At 41.6% G+C, this 24,590-nt stretch overlaps 1 protein-coding gene across 3 annotated transcripts in view; it reads right to left on the bottom strand.

Moving 5' to 3' along the window:
* Positions 1-11,979, bottom strand: part of ERAP1 (endoplasmic reticulum aminopeptidase 1) — a 33,449-nt gene extending 21,470 nt beyond the window's left edge. Inside the window, exons 1-5 of one of the 3 annotated variants that reach the window (XM_061189464.1) lie at positions 11,800-11,979; positions 8,526-8,556; positions 5,936-6,476; positions 3,999-4,137; positions 723-857 (exon numbers count right to left, since the gene is read on the bottom strand). In XM_061189464.1, coding sequence (XP_061045447.1) covers positions 723-857; positions 3,999-4,137; positions 5,936-6,462 — 801 coding nt within the window. In that variant the 5' untranslated portion in view covers positions 6,463-6,476; positions 8,526-8,556; positions 11,800-11,979. Of the gene's footprint in view, positions 1-722; positions 858-3,998; positions 4,138-5,935; positions 6,477-8,525; positions 8,557-8,820; positions 8,946-11,799 lie in introns of all 3 variants that reach the window. The other 2 variants (XM_061189466.1, XM_061189465.1) reach the window with 2 other exon arrangements.
* Positions 11,980-24,590: the final 12,611 nt, after the last annotated feature.

A 24,590-nucleotide genomic window follows, 5' to 3' on the forward strand; every position in this document is an offset into this window, starting at 1 on the left:
CATTAAAGAACTCAGGGGATAGGAGACAAAGTCCCAAGCCTGTCCAAGGTGGGAAACCTGATAGGAAATGTACCCCTATTTAAATAAATGAGGTAACTTCAAATAAAGTGTCCCATCCCTCCTCTCCAAAAATCTTATTTGCATTCAGAGCCACAGCATACAATTGAGTTGGTTGTTCACTACACAATGGTACCCACCCAAGTGGCAAGTGCTCCTTGAAACAAGATCTTTTTCTCTAGTACTCCAGTATTCCCTAGCCCAAATGCTCTCCCCAGAGCCATTTAATAATCCAAGCAGACTGCTCTATCTTACTTCCTTCCCATGGTTAGAAACCCCCGCTCAGGTAGTCAGTGACATTCACTTCCAAACTGCAGGAAGTTATGCACAGGAGCAACCTTAGAAACCACTGCAGGATCTAGTCCAACTTACACATTTTAAAGAAGTATAAGCTAACTTCCAAGGGGAGCAGGGCAAAAGGGAGCAGAAAGTCAGCTAGTGGTGGAGCCAGGACCATGACCCAGGCCAGGCCAGGCCTCACCACATGTTTTTGCTATTAGAACCCCACTGTAAATATGAGTATCTGAGACAATGGGATGACCAACCAACTGGTTTGCCCAAGACTGAGGGGATTCCTAGGATGCAGGACTTCCAGTTTTAAAACCAGGACAGTCCCAGGCAGGCCAGGACAAGCTGGTCATCCTATGTGACAATCGCAGGTTCACCTTGACGCCACTTTTGGTCATCTTGCTGACAGACTTAAAATCTGAAACAATGAAGGCCACCAGGTAGGTGCTCATCTTCACAGTCACATCAAAATGGTCTTCTACGAGTCCTTCAGCAACAGTCACAGATTTCACCTAAAATCAGAATAACTGAAATCATCAAATACAATTACCCAAGACATTGAAAACATTTTATAAAGAGAAGTTTCCTAACTCTCAGACATACTGAAAGTATATGACATGACATTTGTATAATTATTTAAAAATATCTCTTTCCGATATCTGATTATAATTTAGACATTAAGGCCAAACCATTCTACTCCATTTCTTTTTTTATTGAGATATAATTCATACACCATAAAGTTCACCATTTTAAAGTATACAATTCAGTGGTTTTTATTATATTCACAGTTATACAACCATCACCACTTAATTTCTTTTAAATAATCCAGATGATCACAAACTGACTCATATTTGGCACATGAGGATTGATAACATGGGTGAGACAAAGCAAAACTGAGATTGCTGGCTTTGCCAAGATGTAGCTCACTTAAATACAAGGTATGAGAATGATCTGGAAATGCAGTGTCTGATAGGGGTCACTGAGGACAACCTAAAAAGAGCTTCTACTTTCCTAAACAGTTGAAAGTAACCCATGCCTGGGCCTGACCCTGCAAAGCCTCCTCCAAACTCTGATTTGCTTCATTGGAATCAGTTTTTCAATGCAATCAGGGAGCAGCCTTGCAGAGTAGGGTTGGGGTGATAAAGGTACAGTCTAAGATGTTGGCTTCCAGAGAAGAAAGTCTAATGCCTCAGCCAAGAGAAAGCACTGGGCAGGACCCTGGAGAGAAGACCAGCCAGAACTAATCTGAGAAATTCCATGTTAACACATGCATTTTTCCTGTAATCTTATTTCCACCTCTGTTTCTCTGCCCCCTCATCCTTCTTCTTTTTTTTTTTTTTTAATTAATTAATTTATTTATTTATTTTTGGTTGCGTTGGGTCTTTGTTGCCATGCATGGACTTTCTCTAGTTGCGCCGAGCAGGGGCTACTCTTCGTTGCAGTGCGCGGGCTTCTCATTGCGGTGGCTTCTCTTGTTGCGGAGCACAGGCTCTAGGTGTGCGGGCTTCAGTAGCTGGGGCACGTGGGCTTCAGTAGCTGTGGCATGCGGGCTTCAGTAGTTGTGGCTCACGGGCTCTAGAGCGCAGGCTCAGTAGTTGTGGCGCATGGGCTTAGTTGCTCCGCAGCATGTGGGATCTTCCCGGACCAGGGCTCGAACCCGTGTCCCCTGCACTGGCAGGCGGATTCTTAACCACTGTGCCACCAGGGAAGCCCCACCTCATCCTTCTTTTTAGTACCCACCAGCCACAAGCTATGGTGCCTGCTGGTCACCCTTTGGTCATTCAAACCCTAACTCTGATAGCCAACCTAGGTTTACTCTTGAAGGACCTGAAATTACCTTTCTTTTTAAAATGCCTTCAACCTACCCCTAACATTAATTTCTATTCTTGACATTGTTTTAATTATTAGCACAATGTCAAGAATAGAAATTTAGATGTGATTAACTCCTGCCCCAAACACTTCGGTGTTCCAAAGGTGTATCTGCTTTTCTAGCCTCCAAGAAGATCCTTTGAGACCCCACTGTCCTTCCCCTCAACCCCAAGTCTGCGTCTTGAGTTCAGGACACCCTGTTAGATTTCTGCCAAGGGAAGAGCTTTCTCGTTCAAAAGCAAGATTACATTAGATTTTCTGATCCTCAACAAGTGGGTCCCGGACGTCCATGGATTTAGACTCCAGCGTCTTTGTGGAGCCTTGGGGCTCTTGCCTTCCCCCTGCAAGCCACAAAATCTCCACCAATCTTGTTTAGTGGGTCAGTCTGTCCCTCATTTCCAAACCACCCCTGTTCCTTTTTTCTCCTTAAGCTGTAATTCTCTAATTAGAGAACTCACTCCCATCCCAGGGAGCAATACCATAATATTTGGGGAGGGAACTATAATTTGAAAAAGGATTTTCTCTATCTCAAATTTATATTAGGAAAATGGCATAACTGTTTCTTATCTTTCTATATACAAATGCGGTGGGGAGAGAGACAAAAGTTCTTGGCTGGTAAGGATTCACAAAAGTCTGCTTTTTATACAGCCTTCTAGGAGGGAATGTCAGAATCCCTTTAAAGCGATCCTTAAGGGATTCAGCGAGCAATATAGAGTTCTAAAGGTTGAGAAATACTGTACTAGAGGTTGGCTTGTGGCTCTGTGAGTCCCTTCATGCAAAGCTAATGCCTCCCCAGTCAGCATAGGGATGAGGCGTGATACCCTTCTGGACTCTGGGCAAAGCCTATTCCACCCTGAGTCTCATCCACAGTGAGCTTCTCTGAACAAAGGGTGTGTGTGCTTCTGCAGTTGGTATGCATCGGGGGTAGAATGACAGCTCAGCTTATGCTTTCCCAGTGCTACCGGAATCATAGGATAACAGCACTTGCGAAGTAATTTTATTCATTTGGCGAGGTCATCTTCTCCTCAACACTTTTAAAAGTCAGAGGGGTTTTGGACTAGCAGATGCAAACTATTACATGTAGAATAGATAAACAGCAAGGTCCTATTGTATAGCACAGGGAACTATATTCAATATCCTGTAATAAACCATAATGGAAAAGAAAAAAAATAAAATAAAATAAAGAAATAAGAATCAGAGGGAAAACTGTCCACATCTGCTTTGGAACTGGGAACTGAGCTAGCTATCATTACTTACCTTTACTACCATAATATTCTTAAAAGATTACTTCTCTCTCTTTTTCCATCTGACCAACTTTGTGCCATAGTTACAAATTGCATAGCTAATATTAGTAATACAGTATATAGAAATTATAGAAAATAACTATATCATAGAAACATGGCCTTATTCGACAAAGCATTCCCTTTAAAATCCTTTTAAAAGAGCATATGAGAAAATAAAAGTGAAAGTGCGTTGTGAAGGGCACTCTCAGTTAACCTGACCTGAATTCTCTATAAAGTTTCCCTCCCATCAACACTGCACCTGCAATGTCACTCTTACCTAAATTTTGCATGTTTTTAGGGACAATTTTTTTCTTTGACTATAAGTAAATTGTTACTTGAACCAAAAGCATAGGTTGGAAATGAAATAGAAAAGTTAGCTATCTGTAGGCAATAAAACAAACAAAACAGGCAACCTGAATGTTAACTGTCAGTGAGGTAATACAAATCACAGTGAATCAATGGACTTTTCTTGTGAGTAGACACACAGGAGTTTAGACTCACCAGTGGCATGTTGGAGATGGCGAGGTGTCTTGGTTCCCTTCTGATCTTGATTGAAAAACTCGCTTTGAAAGCAGGTTCATCAAAGCAGGGAAAGGCCATTCTGGCTGCAGTCGGTTCAAAATGTGTTGATGCAAGTATCCTAAAATTACGACAAGGGAAATAAAAATACACCGTGAAGCACCAGGGACTGTCAGTTAGGTGTGTGATCATTTTTTAATTCCTAAAGTTATCATAATCTTGATGAATCTCACTATTAAAAAATTTTTTATATGACAAAAGCTATCATAAGCTAAAAGACAAGCAAAAAAAAAAAAACAGGGAAAATTGACTGAAAGGTATTTGACAAAAGGTTAATAACCTGAACAGATAATGAGCTCTTAAAAATATGTAAGAATTATACCTAGCAACCAAGTGGAATAGCAGGCAGAGGTCATAAATCAGCAACTCACAAAAGAAGAACCTACAAATAGTCAAGAAACACATCCAAAGCTGCACAGCTTCCTTAATGATCGATGTAATAAATTAAAGGGAAAAATCCGTTGGCGTTTTGGCTCTAAAAGGATTGCCAATACACAGTATTAGTGAGGAATATGGCAAGGGATATCAAAAGTTTATTGACCCTTTGACTTAGCAATTTTACTTCTAGGCATTTATTCTGAAGAAATGATTTACGAAGATGCTTGTCAAATTATTGCTGATGCCAAAAAATTGGAAACAACCTAATTTCCATCCATCGGGGATTAGTTAAATAAATCAACACACAAACATACATTTTAATAAAGTCATTAAAATGATGTATAGGGATAGTCATCCGTGTAAAATACATCTCCTCAACATATTAAAAAACTCCCTCGTGAAACAGAAAATATAACATGGCTCCATTTACATAAAATAATGTGTATGCATATCCAGAAAAAAGTCTAAAGGATATTCCCCTAAAATAGAAGCAGTAGTTACCTCTAGAGGCTATAATGAGGATACATTTTTTTAAAAATTCTTTTTGGTAGTATCTGACTTTTTTTACCTCAAAAAAATAATCTGAAATCCCAAAGTAAGTTAGTATAATCTACTAACAAATGAAATTTGATTTTAAAATTGAGCATAAAATCTCCCAACATATCTTATTAAAAACAGAACTAAAGCAAGGCAGGAGAGGATCCCTGAAAAAGTTTTCACTGAGACAAAAATATTAATATCTCCTCTAATTGGCTGTATGGGTTGAATTGTGTCCCCCAAAAAGATACATTGAAGTCTTATTACCTAATATCTGTGTAACTTTATATAGAAATAGGGTCTTTACAGATGTAATCAAGTTCAGATGAGGCCATCAGGTTGGGCCCTAATCCAACAGAATTGGTGTCCTTATAAGAAGAGGGAAATTTGGAGAATGGCCATGTGACAGGCAGGCAGAGACTGGACTGATATAGCTGCAAAGCCAAGGAATGTCAAAGACTGATGGCACCACAAGCTAGGAAGAGGCAAGGAGGGACTCAGAGAGTTAGAGAGAGCGTAGGCTTCCTGACGCCTTGATTTTGGACTTCCAGCCTCCAGAACTGTGAGAGAAAAAACTTCTATTGTTTTATGCCACCCAGTTTATGTACTTTGTTAAAGCAACCCTTGGAAACTAGTACATAGGCCAAGAGAATTTAAAATATTTATTATATGCCAGAAATCTAATTAAATAAACAAATAGGTATTCCCTCTGATAGAGCTGGAGGAAAGAAAACTGGTTAAAACAGAATGAAAAAGGAGATCCCAAAAAACAGGGAAAAAACTATGAGCCATTTTTAAATCTACAAAGAGATGCAAAACAAAACCAAAGAAAGAATTCAACAATCAAGGGAATTTTAAAAGACAATCCACCTGAAGTAATAAATTTAGTGTGGGTAGCACTTGAACCTTTTAAAAAAAAAAAAGAGCGATAGAGACAACGATACCTCACTTCCCCTTCCTTGGTTCTGTAGGTGCTTTTATAAAATCCATGGAAACTCTCAGAAAGATTGCCAGCATAGTCAATGACAATGGTGTATGGGAGCCCAACCACCAGAGGCTCAGGAGCCAGGAGTGCAATTTGCTCCTGAGGCGGGTATTCCAGGACTCTCAGCGGCTCTTCAGACTGCCTCTCACCAGCTCCCTTCCTCAGGGCGGCCTTAGATATTTGCAGGTGGTGACTATGCAGGATGATGGTACTGGTGGGCTTGCTGGCTGTGATTTCTATTTCCGTGGTTCCCTCGAAAGTCAGAGTGGTGAGGTTGGCATGAATCACGAGATCATAATGAACTGGGGTGATGTGCTCAGGAAGTCGCATTTTATTCCAAGGAAATGGTGCCCTGTTACCAGCCTTTGGAGATGTCGTTTCACTGCTCTGACACCAGGATGGAGTTGCCACAGTTAAGAGCATCAAAAGTGATGAAAGCAGAAAGGACATGGTCACAAGGGGCCGTTTGATGGACAGAGATATCATCTTGCTTGAACTGCCTATGGCACAAAGGTGTAAAAGAAAAAAAAAAGAGTCACTAAAATATTATCAAGACAGCATAATTTCAGAATGTATCCATCCAGAATGAACAGATACAGATACAAACTTTCAAAAGTACTAGGTCTTTTCCTGAAAGTAAAATTACCTTCCCTATGTTAATGACTCATAAGAAGAAAGAGGTTTATGGTTAGCAACAATCACTAACACCTACTGAAAAGCATCATTTGGCTTTCAAAGTTTAAATTAACTCTTATCAGTCAGGGTTCTCTGTTGAAAGTAAGAACAAGCTCTGGCTGAGGATCCTGAGTAGCTCACTGAATGGGTCACAGGGTTGCCAGGTCATTTGGGAAACCAGGCTCATAAAACAGGCAAAAATGGGCAGCCAGAACCACATCAGAGAAACATCTGATCAGGTGACAACCCCCTACCCACACTGGACCTTAGAAGAAGCCACCCTACTGCCTAGAGATTAGATTCTGACACCCCTGCAGCCACCAGTAGAGTGAGGTCTCCACTGCCCCTGCAACGTTTTGTTGTTTCAGCAGAAGCGAGGTGTCTACACTACCAGGCTGGGAGGTGGAGAGAGCAAGAATCTGGGCTTACAGCTTCCTCAGCGGGAGACAGGCCTTGCTTCCCACTAAGCTTACAAAGCAGAGAGTTCTTAAAACACAGGAATCATAGGAAGGAAACATATATACTCAGTAGCAAGGCGGGGGAAAGGCAAGTATTTGTAACAGTAAGCCTTCATAACACTGGCATCTTTGTCACACTGTCCTGCCAAAAGCTGATTTAGTATCTATTTAGCCAGGGAAGACTTTAGAGTGACTTTTCATGATAGTTTGTGACAATCCCCTGGTTTCTCTCTTACACTCTATCCAGCAAATAAGTGTTGCATGCCTGCTACCTACAAGGCTGTGTGCTGAGTACCGTGTGGGATATAAGAATATACAAGACACAAATCCCATAATCAAGGACTTCAAAATCTGGAAGGGCAGAAAACATATATACACAAAGAGTAAAACAAAACAAAGTGTGGAGTGCTTTAAAAATAATAATAGGGACTTCCCTGGCAGTCCAGTGGTTAAGACTCCACGTTTCCACTGCAGGGGGCATGGGTTTGATCCCTGGTCAGGGAACTAAGATCCCACATGCCGCATAGCGTGGCCAAAAAAAAAAAAAATTCCAAAAAAAAAGGAAGAAGAAGAAAAGAGTGCTGAGGGAGAATGGAATGGTACTTCCAAAGGGAGAGAGTGACTTTGGCTGCAGAGTGATGCTGAGATGCCTTCATGCAAGAGCAGCATTGATAGTGGTTTGGAAGGACGGGTCGGATTTGGAAGTGAAGGGAGGGCATCAGAGGCACTGCGGGTGGAGCAAGCCAGAGTAGGAGCTACAGCACAAAAGGAGAAAGGATAGGGCTGTTTGGGCAATCAATGTGGACAGAAGCGAACCCCAGGAGAACTTGCTGGAGAATAATTATTCACAAGGCAAGGAGGGGGGTGACTCTAAGGTTACACTCAAAGCACACCAGGAGGCATTATGCAGACCATATTTTGCACTTTATTTTAAAGGCCATGGGACATAAAAGGAATGTGAATTTTAAGGGAGTTGGCAATCCATGCCCAGAGAACCAAGCATACTTTTTTCTCTCTCAGACAAAGCTGCCTCTCTAATAGCAGTTGGCCAGGAGGAGATCCTGTCAGGTGAGCTCAGGTTATTGAAATGATGGTGGTACACTGGATTCTTCCTCTATGTTAGTGGTTCTCAACTTTGGCTGCATATTAATGTCATCTAGGAAGCTCTTAAAATAACGACTGATGCTTGGATCCCTAGGTCAGGGCATCATAATTTTTTTTAAACTTCCCAGAAATTCTACTGAAGTGCCAGATTGAGGAACCTCCTAGATAATCCTTGCCAAGCCATGGTCTTATCCCTTGATCCCTAGCCTTTAGTAGTGGGGAACACTACTTCAGGAGAATTACTGATGTGCTATCCCCACCCTTCACTCTCCATTCTGCTCCCTTCCCAAGCACACAGCTACAGGTACTTACCTCTCCCTTCCCCCCAGAGTAGATCTGCAGGCTAAACAGAAAGGATGTCAGCACCGTAGAGACAGTCAACCATGGAGACACCATAATCCCAGTTCAAAAGGCACCACCCAAATGAGACAGAAAAGAAATGTGAACAGGAAGAACAGGGGTTTTTGTTTTTGTGTTTCTTGGGGTTTTTTGTTTTTTGTTGTCTAGGAACCAACTAAAGGATGCTTCCAGCCATGGAGGATTGGAGTGATTTGGAAGAGAAGAATAAAGTTTAAACACCAAAATAGTAAAGAGTTCCTGCCCCTACCTCCTCAGGCAGAATCCCAGGGCAGAATGATGGATCTCCCTTGAAGTTGAGGGGCCAGAGGTAGAAAGAACTTGTGTGATGCTTCCATTTGGAACTTCTGATGGCAGTAGCTTAGTAGGTGTGGCCTGCGCCCCAAGATGGCAGAGAGCACGGTGAAGGTGGCAGGTTCAGGCATGCAAGGGCTCTGGGAGTCCTCAAGGGTTCTCCAACAGCCCAAGAGATCTAAAAATTCCAACTGGTTCTGAGCTGACAGCAAGGCCCACGGGCTGCTGAAGGGGTTGGCGGTGGCACCTCATAGCAAAGGCCTTGCAGTGTTGGGTCCAAGAGAGGAGGGAGCCAAAGAGATAATGGCTGTGTCTCAGAGAGGATGCAGTGCCAGGAAACCAAAATGGAACATGTGATACAGACAGCAAAAATGTTGGAATTCATATATACATATATAATTATTGCTATATCAACAATATATATATTAGGTTTACAGTCAGAAAAGAAAATCTGGCTTTGAGTTCTTGCTCTGCCACCTACTATGACCTTGGGCAGGTTGTTGAATCCTGGTTCCATTTTCTTCGTGTATAAAACGAGATAACACCTCTCTCACAGGATTGTTGTGAAAATTAAGTTAAAATATGTTCAATTACTCATTCCACAGGTATTTATTGAGGGTCTATTATGTGCGAGGGTTTTGCGGGGCAGTGCAAGACAGCACAGGTCCCTGACCTCAAAGAGCATATAGTGGGGGTGGGGTGACTTTTAACAAATTTACACAAATACACACATAGACAGTTACCAACCATGATTAGCTATGAAGAAAAAAGCAACACACATACTGAAAGAGAGTAACAGGGCAGACTGATGTACACTGAGGGCTCTCTGAGATGTTTAGCTGAGATTTAAAGGACAAATTCAAGTTAGGTGAGGAAAGAGGGAGAGGGAGTTTTGCAAACAGGGGGAACAGCACACATACTTGCAAGCTCAGGGGCAGTAGAGAGTGCTAGTTATTTATAAAGTCAGTGAAGCTGAAGCCCAGCATGTGGCAGAAAGATGCACCTGGAGAGGCGGGCAGGGGCCAGACCACCACACACCTTCTAGGCATCTTAAGGATTTTGGATCCTATCCTAAGGGCAATGAGAAACCACTGGGATTTGAGCTAGGAAATCTAGCTAGGATCCAGTTCACACCTAAAGAAAATCACCCTTGTTGCTGTGTGGAGAGTGGAAGACTGGGAAGAAGAGTGAAGGCCAAGAGACCAGTTAGATAGTAGTCTAGACAAAATAAGAGAGTGGTTCATACTCTGATGGTGTCAACAGAAAGAACTGGGGGGGCGGGGTGGAGACAGAGAGATGGATGGATTCAACATCTATATTTAGGGTGGATTAGAAGTAGGGAGTGAGGGAAAGGACAGATGTATCAGGATGGCTGCCAGGTTTCTACAATGAACTTCTGGGTAGTCATAGGTACCCTTTATTGAAATGGAGAAGGCCAGAGGTGGAAGAGATTTAAAAGGGAGAAGAGGGAATGAAGGGTTCATTTTTTAATATGTTTAATTTGTGCTGTCTATGAGATATCCAAGGGGATTTATCAAGAAGGCAGTTAAATATACACAGATTGAGGGCACAGAGATAAGGGTTTTAAAGGAATTTCCTGTACTTCACTGTACTCCTTTAAAGTTTTAAAAAGTATCTTCCTTTGGCATCTGATCTTACTAAAGCTTCTTTCACAATGTTGTGGATAAAAGTGCAGCAGTAACAGAGTACCTAACTTTACTTCACAGCCAGAAAGAGTTCAAGATACTTTAGGAACCTTACTGCCTTTGGTGATTCTGACTTTTCCCACTTACACAGGAAGTCAGGGGCAACTGGTCCTGGGCTATCTCATCCTTCCCTTCATTGGGACACTATGGAATGTGAAATCCATCATCAAGAGGTAATGGACCGTCTTCCAAAATGCTCTGAACAACGAAATTAACAAGCATTGATAACAGCTTGTCACTGCTGGTAAATAATAAAAATGTTGAATCAGTTCAATTTTTTAACATATTAGAATTTATCTATTTAGGCCCACCTGAAAATGTGCTACATATCAGTACAATTCCAACTCCGTGGAAAAAGAGACACCCCTGGCCAATTTTTTTAAGTTTTTTGTTTTTTTTTTTTTAAGTTGTCAACTACATCCTGAATTGAGAGCAAATACTCTGGGGATTCAGTAGAAAACAGAGCATTTCTTTCTGAACCTCTCACAAAGAACCTCCATGAAAAAGGTAAGGAAGTGTCTGCACTTCTCCTTCCTCATGAAATTAACTTGCAGGCCCACCAGGCGTGTAAGACACCCAGAGAGGGAATTTTAATTTGCTCAAACAGTAGTGTTTTAACTCGATAAACCCAGGCTGAGCCAGAGAGAAGTGAGGACAGACAACTACTGACAACAAGAACAGAAGAAGGGAGAGAATTGATCTTGAGGACACTTAACTGATGTTCCCAGAACACCCCCGCGCCTGCAAGTAACCAAAGCCACGTATGTTTCTCTGACTATTATCTGCAAGGTGTCCTCCTCGGCCTAAACCCGCAATCCACCCACCAGTTCACTTGGCCCTACTCGGCAGTCCGGTGGACGCGGCGGGCAGGAACCCAGCCTCTAGGAGGAGCGCAGAAGGAGGCTCCCGCGTCCCGGCCGGGAAGTGGCACAGCCCGGGGAGCGCGTGGGGCAGGCGCACCAGCCCTGCGCCCCTGTCCATCTCCCAGTGGAAAAGAGGGACAAGGACGCGAGCAGGACTGGGCCCGCGCCAACCCCGCCGTCCTCCCCGCGGACATGATCCCCAGCCCCACGACTCCCCCTAGCGCCTCTTCGCAGCCCCCTGGTTCTCTTCCTCCCCGCGCCCCGGACCCCAGGCCTCCCCAGCACAGGGAGGATGCCTGGGCCCCGCCCTTCCCCAACCACGCAGCCCCCTCCCAGCGGGGCGCACTGGGGACGGTAGCGCTGTACCTGGGGCTTGGGGACCACGCCGCTGCTGCCTGCCTTAGCCGCCCCGGGACCGAAAGTGAAAGTGGAGCCGGAGCTGCACGCAGAAGCGCGGAGCGCGGGGTCGAGCCTCGGCAGGCGCAGGGGCGCCCCAGGCCGAGGCGGTAGCTGGGGAAGGGGAAGCCCGAAGTGGGGACGAGCAGACATCGCTGTTCCCAAGACAGGAGTTCACAAAACAGTGCGGCAGCAAGGGAAGCCGCAGGGTTGCACTGCTGGGGGCCCAGTCGGGGCGGAGCACCCCTTTAGGAATGCAGAACATTTCCCCTGCCCCCTGCGTGTGTCTCTGGAGTTGTGGTTTGGTTTGGTTTGGTTTTTCATTGATTAGCCTTCGGTGCAGCGAAGGTTTGGGGCTTCAGGAGTGGGCCGGTGCTCTTAGAGGGCTCTCCGGTGGACCGGAGCTCCCCTCTATCCCAGCCTGAGCCAGCTCAAAGCCCCTTGGACGCAAGGGGTGTCCATCATCTCACGTCCGCAAATGGGCTGAGAGCTCTCGGCCCGCCTCCGAATGAAACAGGAACCCGGAATAGTTCTTTGTTTCTGCAAAATGCTGAACTGTCTGGGCTTTCACCTGTAGAGGGGTTCGGCTGGAGACACGGAAGAGGAGGAAGGGGAAACAGAGGCCCGGAACTGCCCCACCAATACCAAGGGGCCCTTGGACCCCAAGGATTTGCTGCTCCCCACATTAAAAAATCTCCCTCCCTGCTTTTTCAAATCAAATGACCATTTCTTTGCTCCCCTTAAAACATTAAGATTGGATGAAATGTCTCAGAAAGCCCATCTTTAAACAGTTGAGGGTAAATGAGGTAACAAGCCAAGAAAACACAAATATTCATACTCACGAAATGCTGCCCCGGCCCCTCTGGGATTTTTCCTCACTATACTCGAGCTTTCTCCTCTCACTTCTTTCTCTGCTGCCTTGCCTTTGAGAACCTGGGGTTCCAAGTCGCTAGAACAGTATTTCTCAGCTTTTTTCCCCTCTATCTTATGCCTCCTTTTGAAAAACGTAATATTTTGTTCTGCATATTCTCTCCAGTCACGGATATTTTGTAACATAAAATTAACACCCTGTCCCCAAGCCCAACCAGAGTGGAAGCAAGGGAAGTTTTTTCACTAAAATTCAACAAGAAGCCAACTTTGGGATCAGGTAATTTCTGCGTTTGAAATTTCTGCACGTTTGCAGGGGTGTCAGTGGACAGCTATAGCCTCCAAGGCCTCTGGGTGTCAGTGAGTGATCCCAATTTTTTCAGATGAGAGTTTCCTGTCCAGTAAACTCATGCATTTCTTTGTTTTCATATTTATATTTTGGGATATGATGCTTTCCCTTCAGTTTCTAATAAGTTTAGTTTCTTTTAAAATATTTCTTGATGGTCAGGATGGAAGGAAGTGAAGGCACCAAACAGGCTGGAGGCTGCTATAAGTGACAAGTGAGAAGGCAGGAAGAGGGGAATGCCTTTACAGATACCTGGGCAGACGGGAGCCAGACTCACCCAGACTTTAGACTCATTTACAATGGCCAAGAGTCCCTCTTCAGAATCCAAGGGCACTACAAATAAAGCAATTAAAGACAGGATTTGGCAGTATTCCCTTGTAGTTTCAAAGCTCTAGCAGGGATTTGTGGGATGCAGGCCTTGGAGTGAGGACTTTAAACTTGAAGGAGTCCCACTTGTAGAGTCCGTGAGATCAAAACTTAGCAGCTACCAAGCTTAGAAATGGTACTAGAGGGAAGCAGACAGAAAGAAAGGGCATCTTGGTTTATGGATTACTTACCAACTGTTCGATACTGTGCTAAATGCTAGTCATGTGCGTTTGTGTGTATATGTATGTATAATTTAATCTTTTCAGCAGTCATGTAATGTAGGTATTATGCTTTATAAATGAGAAAAGTAAGAGAGGCTGTCAACTTGCTCGAAGAGAAAATAAGAAGTGAAACCTAAATGTGAGCCCTAGGTGGGTCAGTTTGACTCCAAAGTGCATGTTTTTTCCACTGACTTACACAGCTTCCTCAGCTAGCTGTTATTTACTTCCTCCCCCTCCTCACCTAGCCCCCAACTTCACTTGGCACTTCTAGCTTTGCTCTCTTCCAGGTAGCCTCTAGGAATTTCCCACCCTGAACAACTTTCCTGGAGCCTCCACATTTCCTCCCAGTGGATATTCGCTTATGCTGCTGTAACTAAGACATCAGTAGTTTAAGAACACAAAGCTTAGCTTTGCTCTCTTCCAGGCAGCCTCTAGGAATTTCCCACCCTGAACAACTTTCCTGGAGCCTCCACATTTCCTCCCAGTGGATATTCGCCTATGCTGCTGTAACTAAGACATCAGTAGTTTAAGAACACAACGCTTTATTTCTCACTCATGGTACACAGCCATTGTCTGTAGGCAGGGTCCTCTGCCCTGCACAGCCCATCGGGGCTCAGTGTGACAGAGGATCGTCATCTTGTAGGTGCATCCATCTGAAGCTTTTGGCCTTCTTGATCACCATGGCAAGGAACAGTAAGTCCAAAGAATCATGCATCAGCCTTTTCCCACCTCAGCGTTGAATAATACACATCCCTTCCACTCACATTTCATTGCCCAGAACTAGCTACAGGGTCTTCTGCAAATGCAGGGAGAGGTTGGTAAAAACTAATACTGTCCTCCACACAGTGTAAGAGGGTCAGTTGGGCCTATGCATTTCAAAAGCTTCTCAGTGTCCTTAGTCTCAGATGGGAGGTGGGGGGAGGAGGGAGTCAACCTCAGGCTTTTGCCATTGTGACGTGTACAACCTTGGCTTATTACTAATCAATTTCTTTTTTTTTTTCAGATTGGATTCCAGATTTTGATCAAGTGGTGTTCAGTTTTGCTTTAAGTAATTGGATCAGTTCTGTCTTCGTTAGCTTTTGTCGATTAATGTCAGCATTTGGCTCATTTCTTCTCTTTTGCTGCCCAAGTTGCTGCCATTTTGACTATATCACCACTCTCCTTCTCGATGTAAAATCTTACCCGGAATCATGATGTAGAAAACAGACAAAGCAGGGCTGTTCTGACAAACCCACCCATTTAGTCCCTGCCAGCTGTCTCTCAACCCCATTCCCACACCTCCCCCCCCACACACACTGTGGGTCCCTGAGGCACCTCCACAGGCTCCTATGGCCCCAGAACTTAATTTTTTTAAACACCACCTTAAAAAAGAAAAAAAAAAAAAAGAATAGCAATGTCCTTCATTCTTGATATTCTTGTTAAAGAGGATGATACTTTTTTTTCCTACATGCCAAACTGCAAGCCAGGCCTACTCAACAAAATCTATACCATTTTATTGAACATCAGAAACAAGGAAGAAGGTATAGATGCCAAGTTAAAAGAAACACTGCTTCAAAGCAGGCCACTGACCCCACAAGAACAAAAAAATTCCTCTGAAACTTTGTGGTTTGAAAGCATTTACATATACTCTCTCATTGGACTCTCAGAGTGCACTTGTGTAGGTGGCTTCTAGTTCCATTTTTATATAATGAAGAAACTAAGGATTTGAGATGGTGAGTGACCTACAAGGCAGGGGCCACCATGTGGAGACAGCTTGCTCTAAAGTGAAGCCAATTCAAAGTAAAGTAGAATTGACAGAGAAACAGACAGAGAAAATAACCCCAATGAGGCTGTCAGCCCCAGCTGTCCTGAGCAAGCCCTACCCTTGGACTTTCCAATCAAGAGAAGCAACGAATTCCTTTCTTGATTCAGCCAGTTTGTCAAGCTTCAGAAAGAGCCCTGAGTCGCCACTATGACAGAGCACTAGAGAGGGAGTGATGGATGCCAGCTTCTGTAGGAACAACGTGAGTGACCAAAACTGCTGTCAGACTACTAGGACTGCTGGGTCCTGAAGAACTTTCTGGGTGACTTGAGGACTGATGACTTGTTTCCCATTTCCCCCCTCCTCAGACATCTATTTGACCTACTCCTGCCACAGAGGGAAACCTAAGCATGCCCCCGGTTCTCACAGCCTGATGGAACCCAGGGACCACACCCCTCTTCCGTCCCTCCTCAGTAAGTGGGAGGTCCACCTCACTACTCTTCAGCCCACGTTCTATATTCCTATGGCTTTTCCCTTTGCTCATTTCAACTAGGAGGTAAATCACCATAACGCATGTTTTTAAAATTTGTATTTCTTTCATTACTATGAGATTGAACACTACACTAAACATATGTTAATTAGATGTTTTTACTTTTTATTTCCTCTTCTGAGAATTATATGTTTATGTTTGTTGTCAATTTATCTACTGGAAAATCATTACTTAGTTATATAAAAATTACCTATGACACACAAGAGAAATCCATGAATTCCATTAAAAATGTAGAATATCACAATCAGTAAGGCTTTGTTGTTTCAAAGCAATCCCACAAATACATCTAAATGAATCATGTCAATTTCTTTAAAATCCAGACCTATGCCTGCTATGTTAAGTTATTTGAGATGTTGGAGCTTACCAGATATTGTTAATCTGACATTAAAGCAAATCTTAGTTCAGGAAACCTGGTATTTAGGTTTGATGTTGTTTATAGCTCCCTCTGCCACAGCAACTGCACATTCCATCCAAAAGCAGCAGAATACACATCCTTCTCAAGTGCACGTGGAACATTTTCCAGGATTGATCACATGCTGGGCCACAAAGTGAGCCTCAGTAAATTTAAGAAAACTGAAATCATATCAAGTGTCTTTTCCAACCACAACACTATGAGATTAGAAATCAATTACAAGAAAAAAACTGTAAAAAACACAAACACGTGGAAGCTAAACAATATGTTACTAAACAACCAATGGATCAGTGAAGAAATCCAAGAGCAAATCAAAAAGTACCTAGAGACAAATGGAAATAAAAGTACAATGATCCAAAGCCTAAGGGAAGCAGCAAAAGCAGTTCTAAGAGGGAAGTTTATAGCAATACAATCTTACCTCAGGAAACAAGAAAAATCTCAAATAACCTAACCTTACACCTAAAGCAACTGGAGAAAGAAGAACAAACAAAACCCGAAGTTAGTAGAAGGAAAGAAATCATAAAGATCAGAGCAGAAATAAATGAAAGAGACAAAGAAAACCATAGAAAAGATCAATGGAACTAAAAACTGATTCTTTGAAAAGATAAACAAAATTGATAAACCTTTAGCCAGACATATCAAGGAAAAAAAAGAGGAGAGGGCTCAAACAATAAAATTAGAAATGAAAAAGGAGAATTTACAATGGACACCACAGAAATATGAAGGATCATAAGAGACTACTACAAGCAACTATATGCTAATAAAATGGACAACCTAGAAGAAATAGAAAAATTCTGAGAAAGGTACAATATCCCAAGTCTGAACCAGGAAGAATGAGAAAATATGAACATACCGATCACAAGTACTGAAATTGAAACTGTGATTTAAAAACTCCCAACAAGCAAAAGTCCAGGACCAGATGGCTTCACAGGCAAATTCTAACAAATATTTAGAGAAGAGTTAACACCTATCCTTCTGAAACTATTCCAAAAAATCGCAGAGGAAGGAACACTCCCAAACTCATTCTATGAGGCCACCATCACCCTGATACCAAAACCAGACAAAGATACCACAAAAAAAAAAAAAGAAAATTACAGGCCAATATTACTGATGAACATAGATGCAAAAACCCTCAACAAAATGCTAGCAAATCAAATCCAACAATACATGAAAAGGATCATACACCATGATCAAGTGGGATTTATCCCAGGGATGCAAGGATTTTTCAATATCTGTAAATCAATCAGTGTGGTAAACCACATCAACAGATTGAAGAATAAAAACCATATGATCATCTCAATAGATGCAGAAAAAGCTTTTGACAAAATTCAACACCTATTTATGATTAAAAAAAAAAAAAAACTCTCCAGAAAGTGGGCATAGAGGGAACCTAACTCAGCATAATAAAGGCCATATATGATAAACCCACAGCTAACATACTCAACAGTGAAAAGCTGAAAGCATTTCCTCTAAGATCGGGAACAAGACAAGGATGTTCACTCTCGCCACTTCTATTTGACATAGTTTTGGAAGTCCTAGCCATGGCAATCAGAGAAGAAAAAGAAATAAAGGGAATCCAAATTGGAAAAGAAGAAGTAAAACTATCACTGCTTGAAGATGACATGATATTATACATAGAAAATCCTGAAGACGTTAATAGAAAACTACTAGAGCTCATCAATGAATTTGGTAAAGTTGCAGGATACAAAATTAATACACAGAAATCTGTTGCATTTCTATACATTAACAATGAAAGATCAGAAAGAGAAATTAAGGAAACACTCCCATTTACCACTGCATCAAAAAAGAATAAAATACCTAGGAATAAACCTACCTAAGGAGGCAAAAGACCTGTATGCAGAAAAGTATAAGATGCTGATGAAAGAAATCCAAGATGACACAAACAGATGGAAAGGTATACCATGTTCTTGGATTGGAAGAATCAATATTGTCAAATGACCATACTACCCAAGGCAATCTATAGATTCAATGCAATCCCTATCAAATTACCAATGGCATTTTTCACAGAACTAGAATAAAGAATTTTAAAATTTGTATGGAGACACAAAAAAACCTGAATATCCAAAGCAATTTTGAGAAAGAAAAATAGAGCTGGAGGAATCAGGCTCCCTGACTTCAGACTATACTAGAAAGCTACAGTCATCAAAAACAGCACAAAAACAGAAATATAGATCAATGGAACAGGATAAAAAGCCTAGAGATAAACCCATGTGCCTGTGATCAATTAATCTATGACAAAGACAGCAAGACGATGCAATGGAGAAAAGACAGTCTCTTCAATAAGTGGTGCTGGGAAAACTGCACAGCTACATGCAAAAAAAAAGAAAAAGAAAAAGAAAAAGAAATTAGAACATTCTTTAACACCATACATGAAAATAAACTCAAAATGGATCAAAGACCTAAATGTAAGGCTGGTTACTATAAAACTCTAGAGGAAAACATAGGCAGAACACTCTTTGACATAAATCACAGCAATATCTTTTTGAATTCACCTCCTAGAGTAATGGAAATAAAAGCAAAAATAAACAAATTGGGCCTAATTAAACTCAAAAGCTTTTGCACAGCAAAGGGAACCATAAACAAAACGAAAAGACAAACCACAGAATGGGAGAAAATATTTGCAAATGATGCGACTGACAAGGGGTCAATCTCTAAAACTTACAAACAGCTCGTATGGCTCAATATCAAAAAAAAAAAAAGAAAAGAAAAAAACCCAGTAAAAAAAATGGGCAGAAGACCTAAATAGACATTTCTCCAAAAAAGACACAGATGGCCAATAGGCATGTGAAAAGATGCTCAACATCACTAATTATTAGAGAAATGTCAATCAAAACTACCATGAGGTATCACTTCACACCAGTCAGATTGGGCATCATCAAAAAGTCTACAAACAATAAATGCTGGAGAGGGTGTGGAGAAAAGGGAACCGTTCTTCTACACTGTTAGTGGGAATGTAAATTGGTACAGCCACTATGGAGAACACTATGGAGGTTCCTTAAGAAACTAAAAATAGAGCTACCATATGATCTAGCTATCCCACTCCTGAGCATATATCCAGAGAAAACAATGGTTCAAAAGGATACATGTACCCCAGTGTTTATTGCAGCACTGTTTACAATAGCCAAGACATGGAAGCAACCTAAATGTCCACTGACAGATGAATGGATAAAGAAGATGTGGTACATATATACGATGGAATATTACTGAGCCATTAAAAAGAATGAAATGATGCCATTTGCGGCAACATGGATGGACCTGGAGATTATCATACTAAGTAAAGTAAGTCAGACAGAGAAGGACAAATATCATATGTTATCTCATATGTGGAATCTAAAAAAAATGATACAAATGAACTTATTTACAAAACAGAAACAAACTCACAGACTTAGAAAACAAATTTATGGTTACCAGGGGGGAAGAGGAGAAAGGGATAGATTGGGAGTTTGCGATTGCCATGTATACACTGCTATGTTTAAAATAGATAACCAACAAGGACCTACTTTACAGCACAGGGAATTCTGCTCAATATTCTGTAATAACCTAAATGGGAAAAGAATTTGAAAAAGAATAAATATATATGTATAACTGAATCATTTTGCTGTACATCTGAAACTAACACAACATTGGTAATCAGCTATACTCCAATATAAAATAAAAATTAAAATAATAATAAACTACATTGTTATTAACCTCAAAAATAAATTAATTAATTAATTAAAATGTTGCTAACGCTAAAAAAAAAAGAGTTATCCAGGAGTGGGCATGTTCTTTGCATATGCCAAAAGGAATAATAAAAATAGGTTTAAAAACATAGGTACATTTGTCAACTGTATTTTCTAAAGAACCATAGCATCATGCTAGCAAACAGTTCTCATGCTCTCTCACATACAGAGGGGGAACGGAAGAATCTATCTACCACATTAATGTTACTGTACATTGAAGGTATTTCTGTTATTATAATCATAGGATGTGATAGCCTATGTCCTTGAGGCAAGAAGGATATGTAGATCAAGAAAGTGATTGATGAGGGAACAATTGGTCAGAAACTAAGGAAGGACCTTGACTCTAGAGACTAGAAAGATTTGATTCTTCATTGGGCTGAAAATGTGACTATCTCCCAAATAAGAAATGAGAAATTAATAGCTGGCTGAAATTTTTCACTTATGGAAAATGAGTCATCTTCTGACTCCCAGAAGAACTGATTCCAAACTCAGGAGAAAGATGACATCTGAGATTATGACCAATAAAGAGTCCAGAGCTCAATAAATTGATTTAAACAATAAATGGATTTGATAAAGAAGATGACTAAATGTAGAAAGAGCTTTTACAGGCTAGGGAATATATTATAGGCCCAGTAAAAGCCCAAAGTCAAAGAGAGTTTTGAGAGAGAGACAAAGGAAGATGGATCCATAGGGCTGGAGCTGGGGCAAGCCCTGAGAAGGCCAGGGCAACTTCAGAGAAGCCCTGCAGATCTGAATCATCTGAGCCCAACACCAGAGATTCCAGAGAGACCCAAAGGATGAATCAGCTCCAGCAGAAGGGCCAACCAAATCTACCTCAGGGCAGAAGTCTGAGAATCTTTGCCTCCTGTCCATTGCCCAACTCCCAACCCAGCAAGACTACAAGGAGTGGAAGGGTCAGGAATGAGTGGGTGGATCGGCCAAAGATGTCAAAACAAAAATCCAATTAAATTATTGAGAAATCTGTGCTCTTCTGTTTTTGTAGCATTGTTTTGCTACAGAGGAAGCCCTCTCTGGCTTCCCAGTCCTGGTGGTAGATGGCTAAACTTTTGTAGAATCTGTATTAGCCTAGCAGTCCAACAATTCCCCCTCTAAAGGATGAAAACTGCAAAATCATAATATAGTAAAATTTTATATTACTCACTTAACCTTTGTAGTGCACTAGTAAATAAAATACCCAAACTACTGAAGTTCCTTCCTTCCTTTCTTTCTCTTTTCTTTTCTTTTTCCTTCTTCCTATCTTTCTTTCAACAGTTATTAATTGATGCAGTGAGTAAAGAGAAGCAAAGGAATGCACCAGAATAAATTAGGAAACTTGTCTTACAAAAAAAGATTCCTTACCTCCACCATGAGAAATTCTAATTCTATAGATCTTTTTTCTTTTTTAAACTTTTTAAAAAATTTATTTATTTATTCATTTATTTTTGGCTGCGTTGGGTCTTTGTTGCTGCATGCAGTCTTTCTCTAGTTGCGGTAAGCGGGGGCTACACTTCGTTGCAGCACGCAGGCTTCTCATTGCGGTGGCTTCTCTTGCTGTGGAGCATGAGCTCTAGGCACGTGGGCTTCAGTAGTTGTGGCACGTGGGCTCAGTAGTTGTGGCTCACAGGCTCTAGAGCGCAGGCTCAGTAGTTGTGGCACACGGGCTTAGTTGCTCCGCGGCATGTGGAATCTTCCCAGACCAGGGCTCAAACCCGTGTCCCCTGCATTGGCAGGCAGATACTTAACCACTGCACCACTAGAGAAGTCCTGATTCTATAGATCTTGACTGATATATACCATAGAATTCAAGGGCAAGTATAAGCTTTCTTAGAGAAAAGAAATTTTTTTTTGTTTGGTTCTACACTGCTGTACTGAGGGCAAAGGGGATTCTCCATACCTTTGCCAGAAAAGTAGGAGGATTAGTGAACTCCTGAGGGCCAGCCCTCAAAAGTAGGCAGCAACAGATGTTTGACTTCTGGAACCTAGAAGGAACTACTAAAAATGATGCAGATAGAGGAGGAAAGAGAGGTGGACAGAGTCTGGAGTTAGCTATGGTCGTTGACAACTGTCTAGATTATTTCATCAGACTCTTCTTCTTAACTAATTAAGAACAGGAAAATTGCAAGTTTGGAGATCAAAGTATAGGTACTTAGTGCAGGGAAAGGAACAGAGAGGCCATTCTATTTGTGGGTTTTGATCTCTGAATCCTCAGTTTTCAAAAGAACTATATGGTGAGGAATTAATAAATGTTAACTGTTTTTAGAGTACAAACTCTAGGGAGAAAGATGGTCCACAGATAGGAGGACTATATCAACAAGGACACTTTTGAAATATAAAGTGAATGTTTACCTAATGGTGAGGAGGGGCATGGAGGGACAGATGACCAGCACAAACCAGGTCTCCTTATTGGCAAAGCCAGAGGGCAAGGGAGCCCCATTGCCGCTTGTCAGGCCCAGTGCATAGGGTGGGATGAGAAGGGTGGTGAGTGGATCTGGAGGGGCAATTGGAAGTTCTCCAGCACAGGCATATTTAATAATAACATGTGTTCCTAGGGATCTAACCACACATCAGTTAGGAATGGTGATCACCTTCCAATTGACCTGTTCATCAAAAGCAACAAACGATGCCAACCTCACTTCACATTTTGTATCCATGTAATTACAAAGATGGAAAAGAAAAATAAAATTACCGAAAACACCAGTGACATTTTTAAATCTAAAAATGTATCAGTCAGGATTCAGTCACAGAGAACAAAATCCATTCAAGCTATTTAACCAGAAAAGCATTTATCGCAGGCTATTACATAATCATTGGGATGGCTTAAAAAACCCATACTAGAGGGAGCTTCCAGGAACAAATCCCAAAGCCATCATGTAGAACTTGGCCACCAATGAAGCTGCTTCTCTTGCCATGACCTAGAAGCCATCTGCTAAACTGGGCAGTGGCTACCACAGCTGCTGGCTCCAGAACCATGTCAGGGATGCTACAATCTGTCCCAGCCAAATGAATAACTCAAGCTTTGCCTCTCTCCCCACTTATCTCAGTTCCAAATTCAAGTCTCCCACCAGCACTTCTGTTTGGCGGAGCCTAATGCACATCCAGAACCTAGGAGTGCTGGATAATGTACTGAGTGAACCAGATACAATATCCACCACAAATGTTAAACTGTGTTGAGGCTGAACAAATGAAAAAGAAATAAAACAGTTATGTGGAAACCTCGGTAATTTTTAATGGTTTTATGGATAAAAATAATTGGGAAATCAATGGTAGATTTAGATTACGAGAGGCTTGGGGCATTTGAGAGTGGGATGAATACTTTTGTGACATAAGCATATTGTCAAGCATCAGGTTATGATGTGGTATCTTTGAAATGTCTCTAGGGACTCTTTTATTCTTCCCCTCCCTCTGGGAAATCCATAGGCACATGGCTCAATCTCAGTCTGGGATGAACAGAGCAACCACATTCTCTGTGGTACAGTGATTGGTCCAAGGACTGGCACGTGACAAAAGCCAGGGCAATCAGAGGCCTTGCCCAGGATTATTCTGGCTGAAGCTGACAGGGAAGCCTCTTTTTTTCTTTTTCTTTGTGGTTTCAGTACTGTAAGAATTAGTGTTAATGGTCAAGTTCCCACTGTGGGGCAATGCCTAAGGAAATGAAACTAACACCAAAGAGGAAAAAAGAAATGAGAGGCACAACTTAAGAGATTCCTTTGTTATACACATTTTCTGATTTCACCCTTTTGGCCTGGAGTGGCCTCCTTTCTGCAGTTATTTCCTCAGTTCTGTGAGCCATCCAGCATCCTTCCAATAAATCTTCCCTTTTGGATTAAGATTGTTTGACTGAGTTGGGTAACAGTTGCATGCAATTTCAAGAGTCATAATAAATCACAGTCTCAATTTTATAACGTACTATTTCAATAGTCACTTGAAGGAAAGTAGTGTCCTTTGTGTCCCATGGGAAAAATGAGATTTTTTTTTTTTTTTTTTTTTGGCTTTGCTTCCCATACATTGTTTGAGGTTGACCTAAATTCCACTGAAGCCTAAACCTAGACTACATTTTTAATCAACCAACTTGATTTAAGTAATTTTGATAATGTCACTCAGTTTTAGGTAAGCAGCCTCAACTTCATGTTTTTTTTTTTTAATTTTATTGAAGTATAGTTGATTTACAATGTTGTGTTAATTTCTGCTGTACAGCAAAGTGATTCAGTTATTCTTTTTCATATTCTTTTCCATTATGGTTTATCACAGGCTATTAAATATAGTTCCCTGTGCTATACAGTAGGACCTTGTTGTTTATCCATTCTATATATAATAGTTTGCATCTGTTAATCCCAAACTCCCAATCCATCCCCCCTCCATCCCCCCAACAACTTCATGTTTTAAAAGACTCATTTACAACTGCTGCCGCACAATCACCTGTCTTCACTCTGCAAACAATTGCCAGCTGTGTACTCTGGAAAGCCTCAGAGATTTCACTGGCAATGGGGAAGAGCCAAAGAAAATCTACCGTGAGAC

The sequence above is a fragment of the Eubalaena glacialis genome, chromosome 4 (genome assembly GCF_028564815.1).
Source record: "Eubalaena glacialis isolate mEubGla1 chromosome 4, mEubGla1.1.hap2.+ XY, whole genome shotgun sequence".
Lineage (NCBI taxonomy): Eukaryota > Metazoa > Chordata > Mammalia > Artiodactyla > Balaenidae > Eubalaena > Eubalaena glacialis.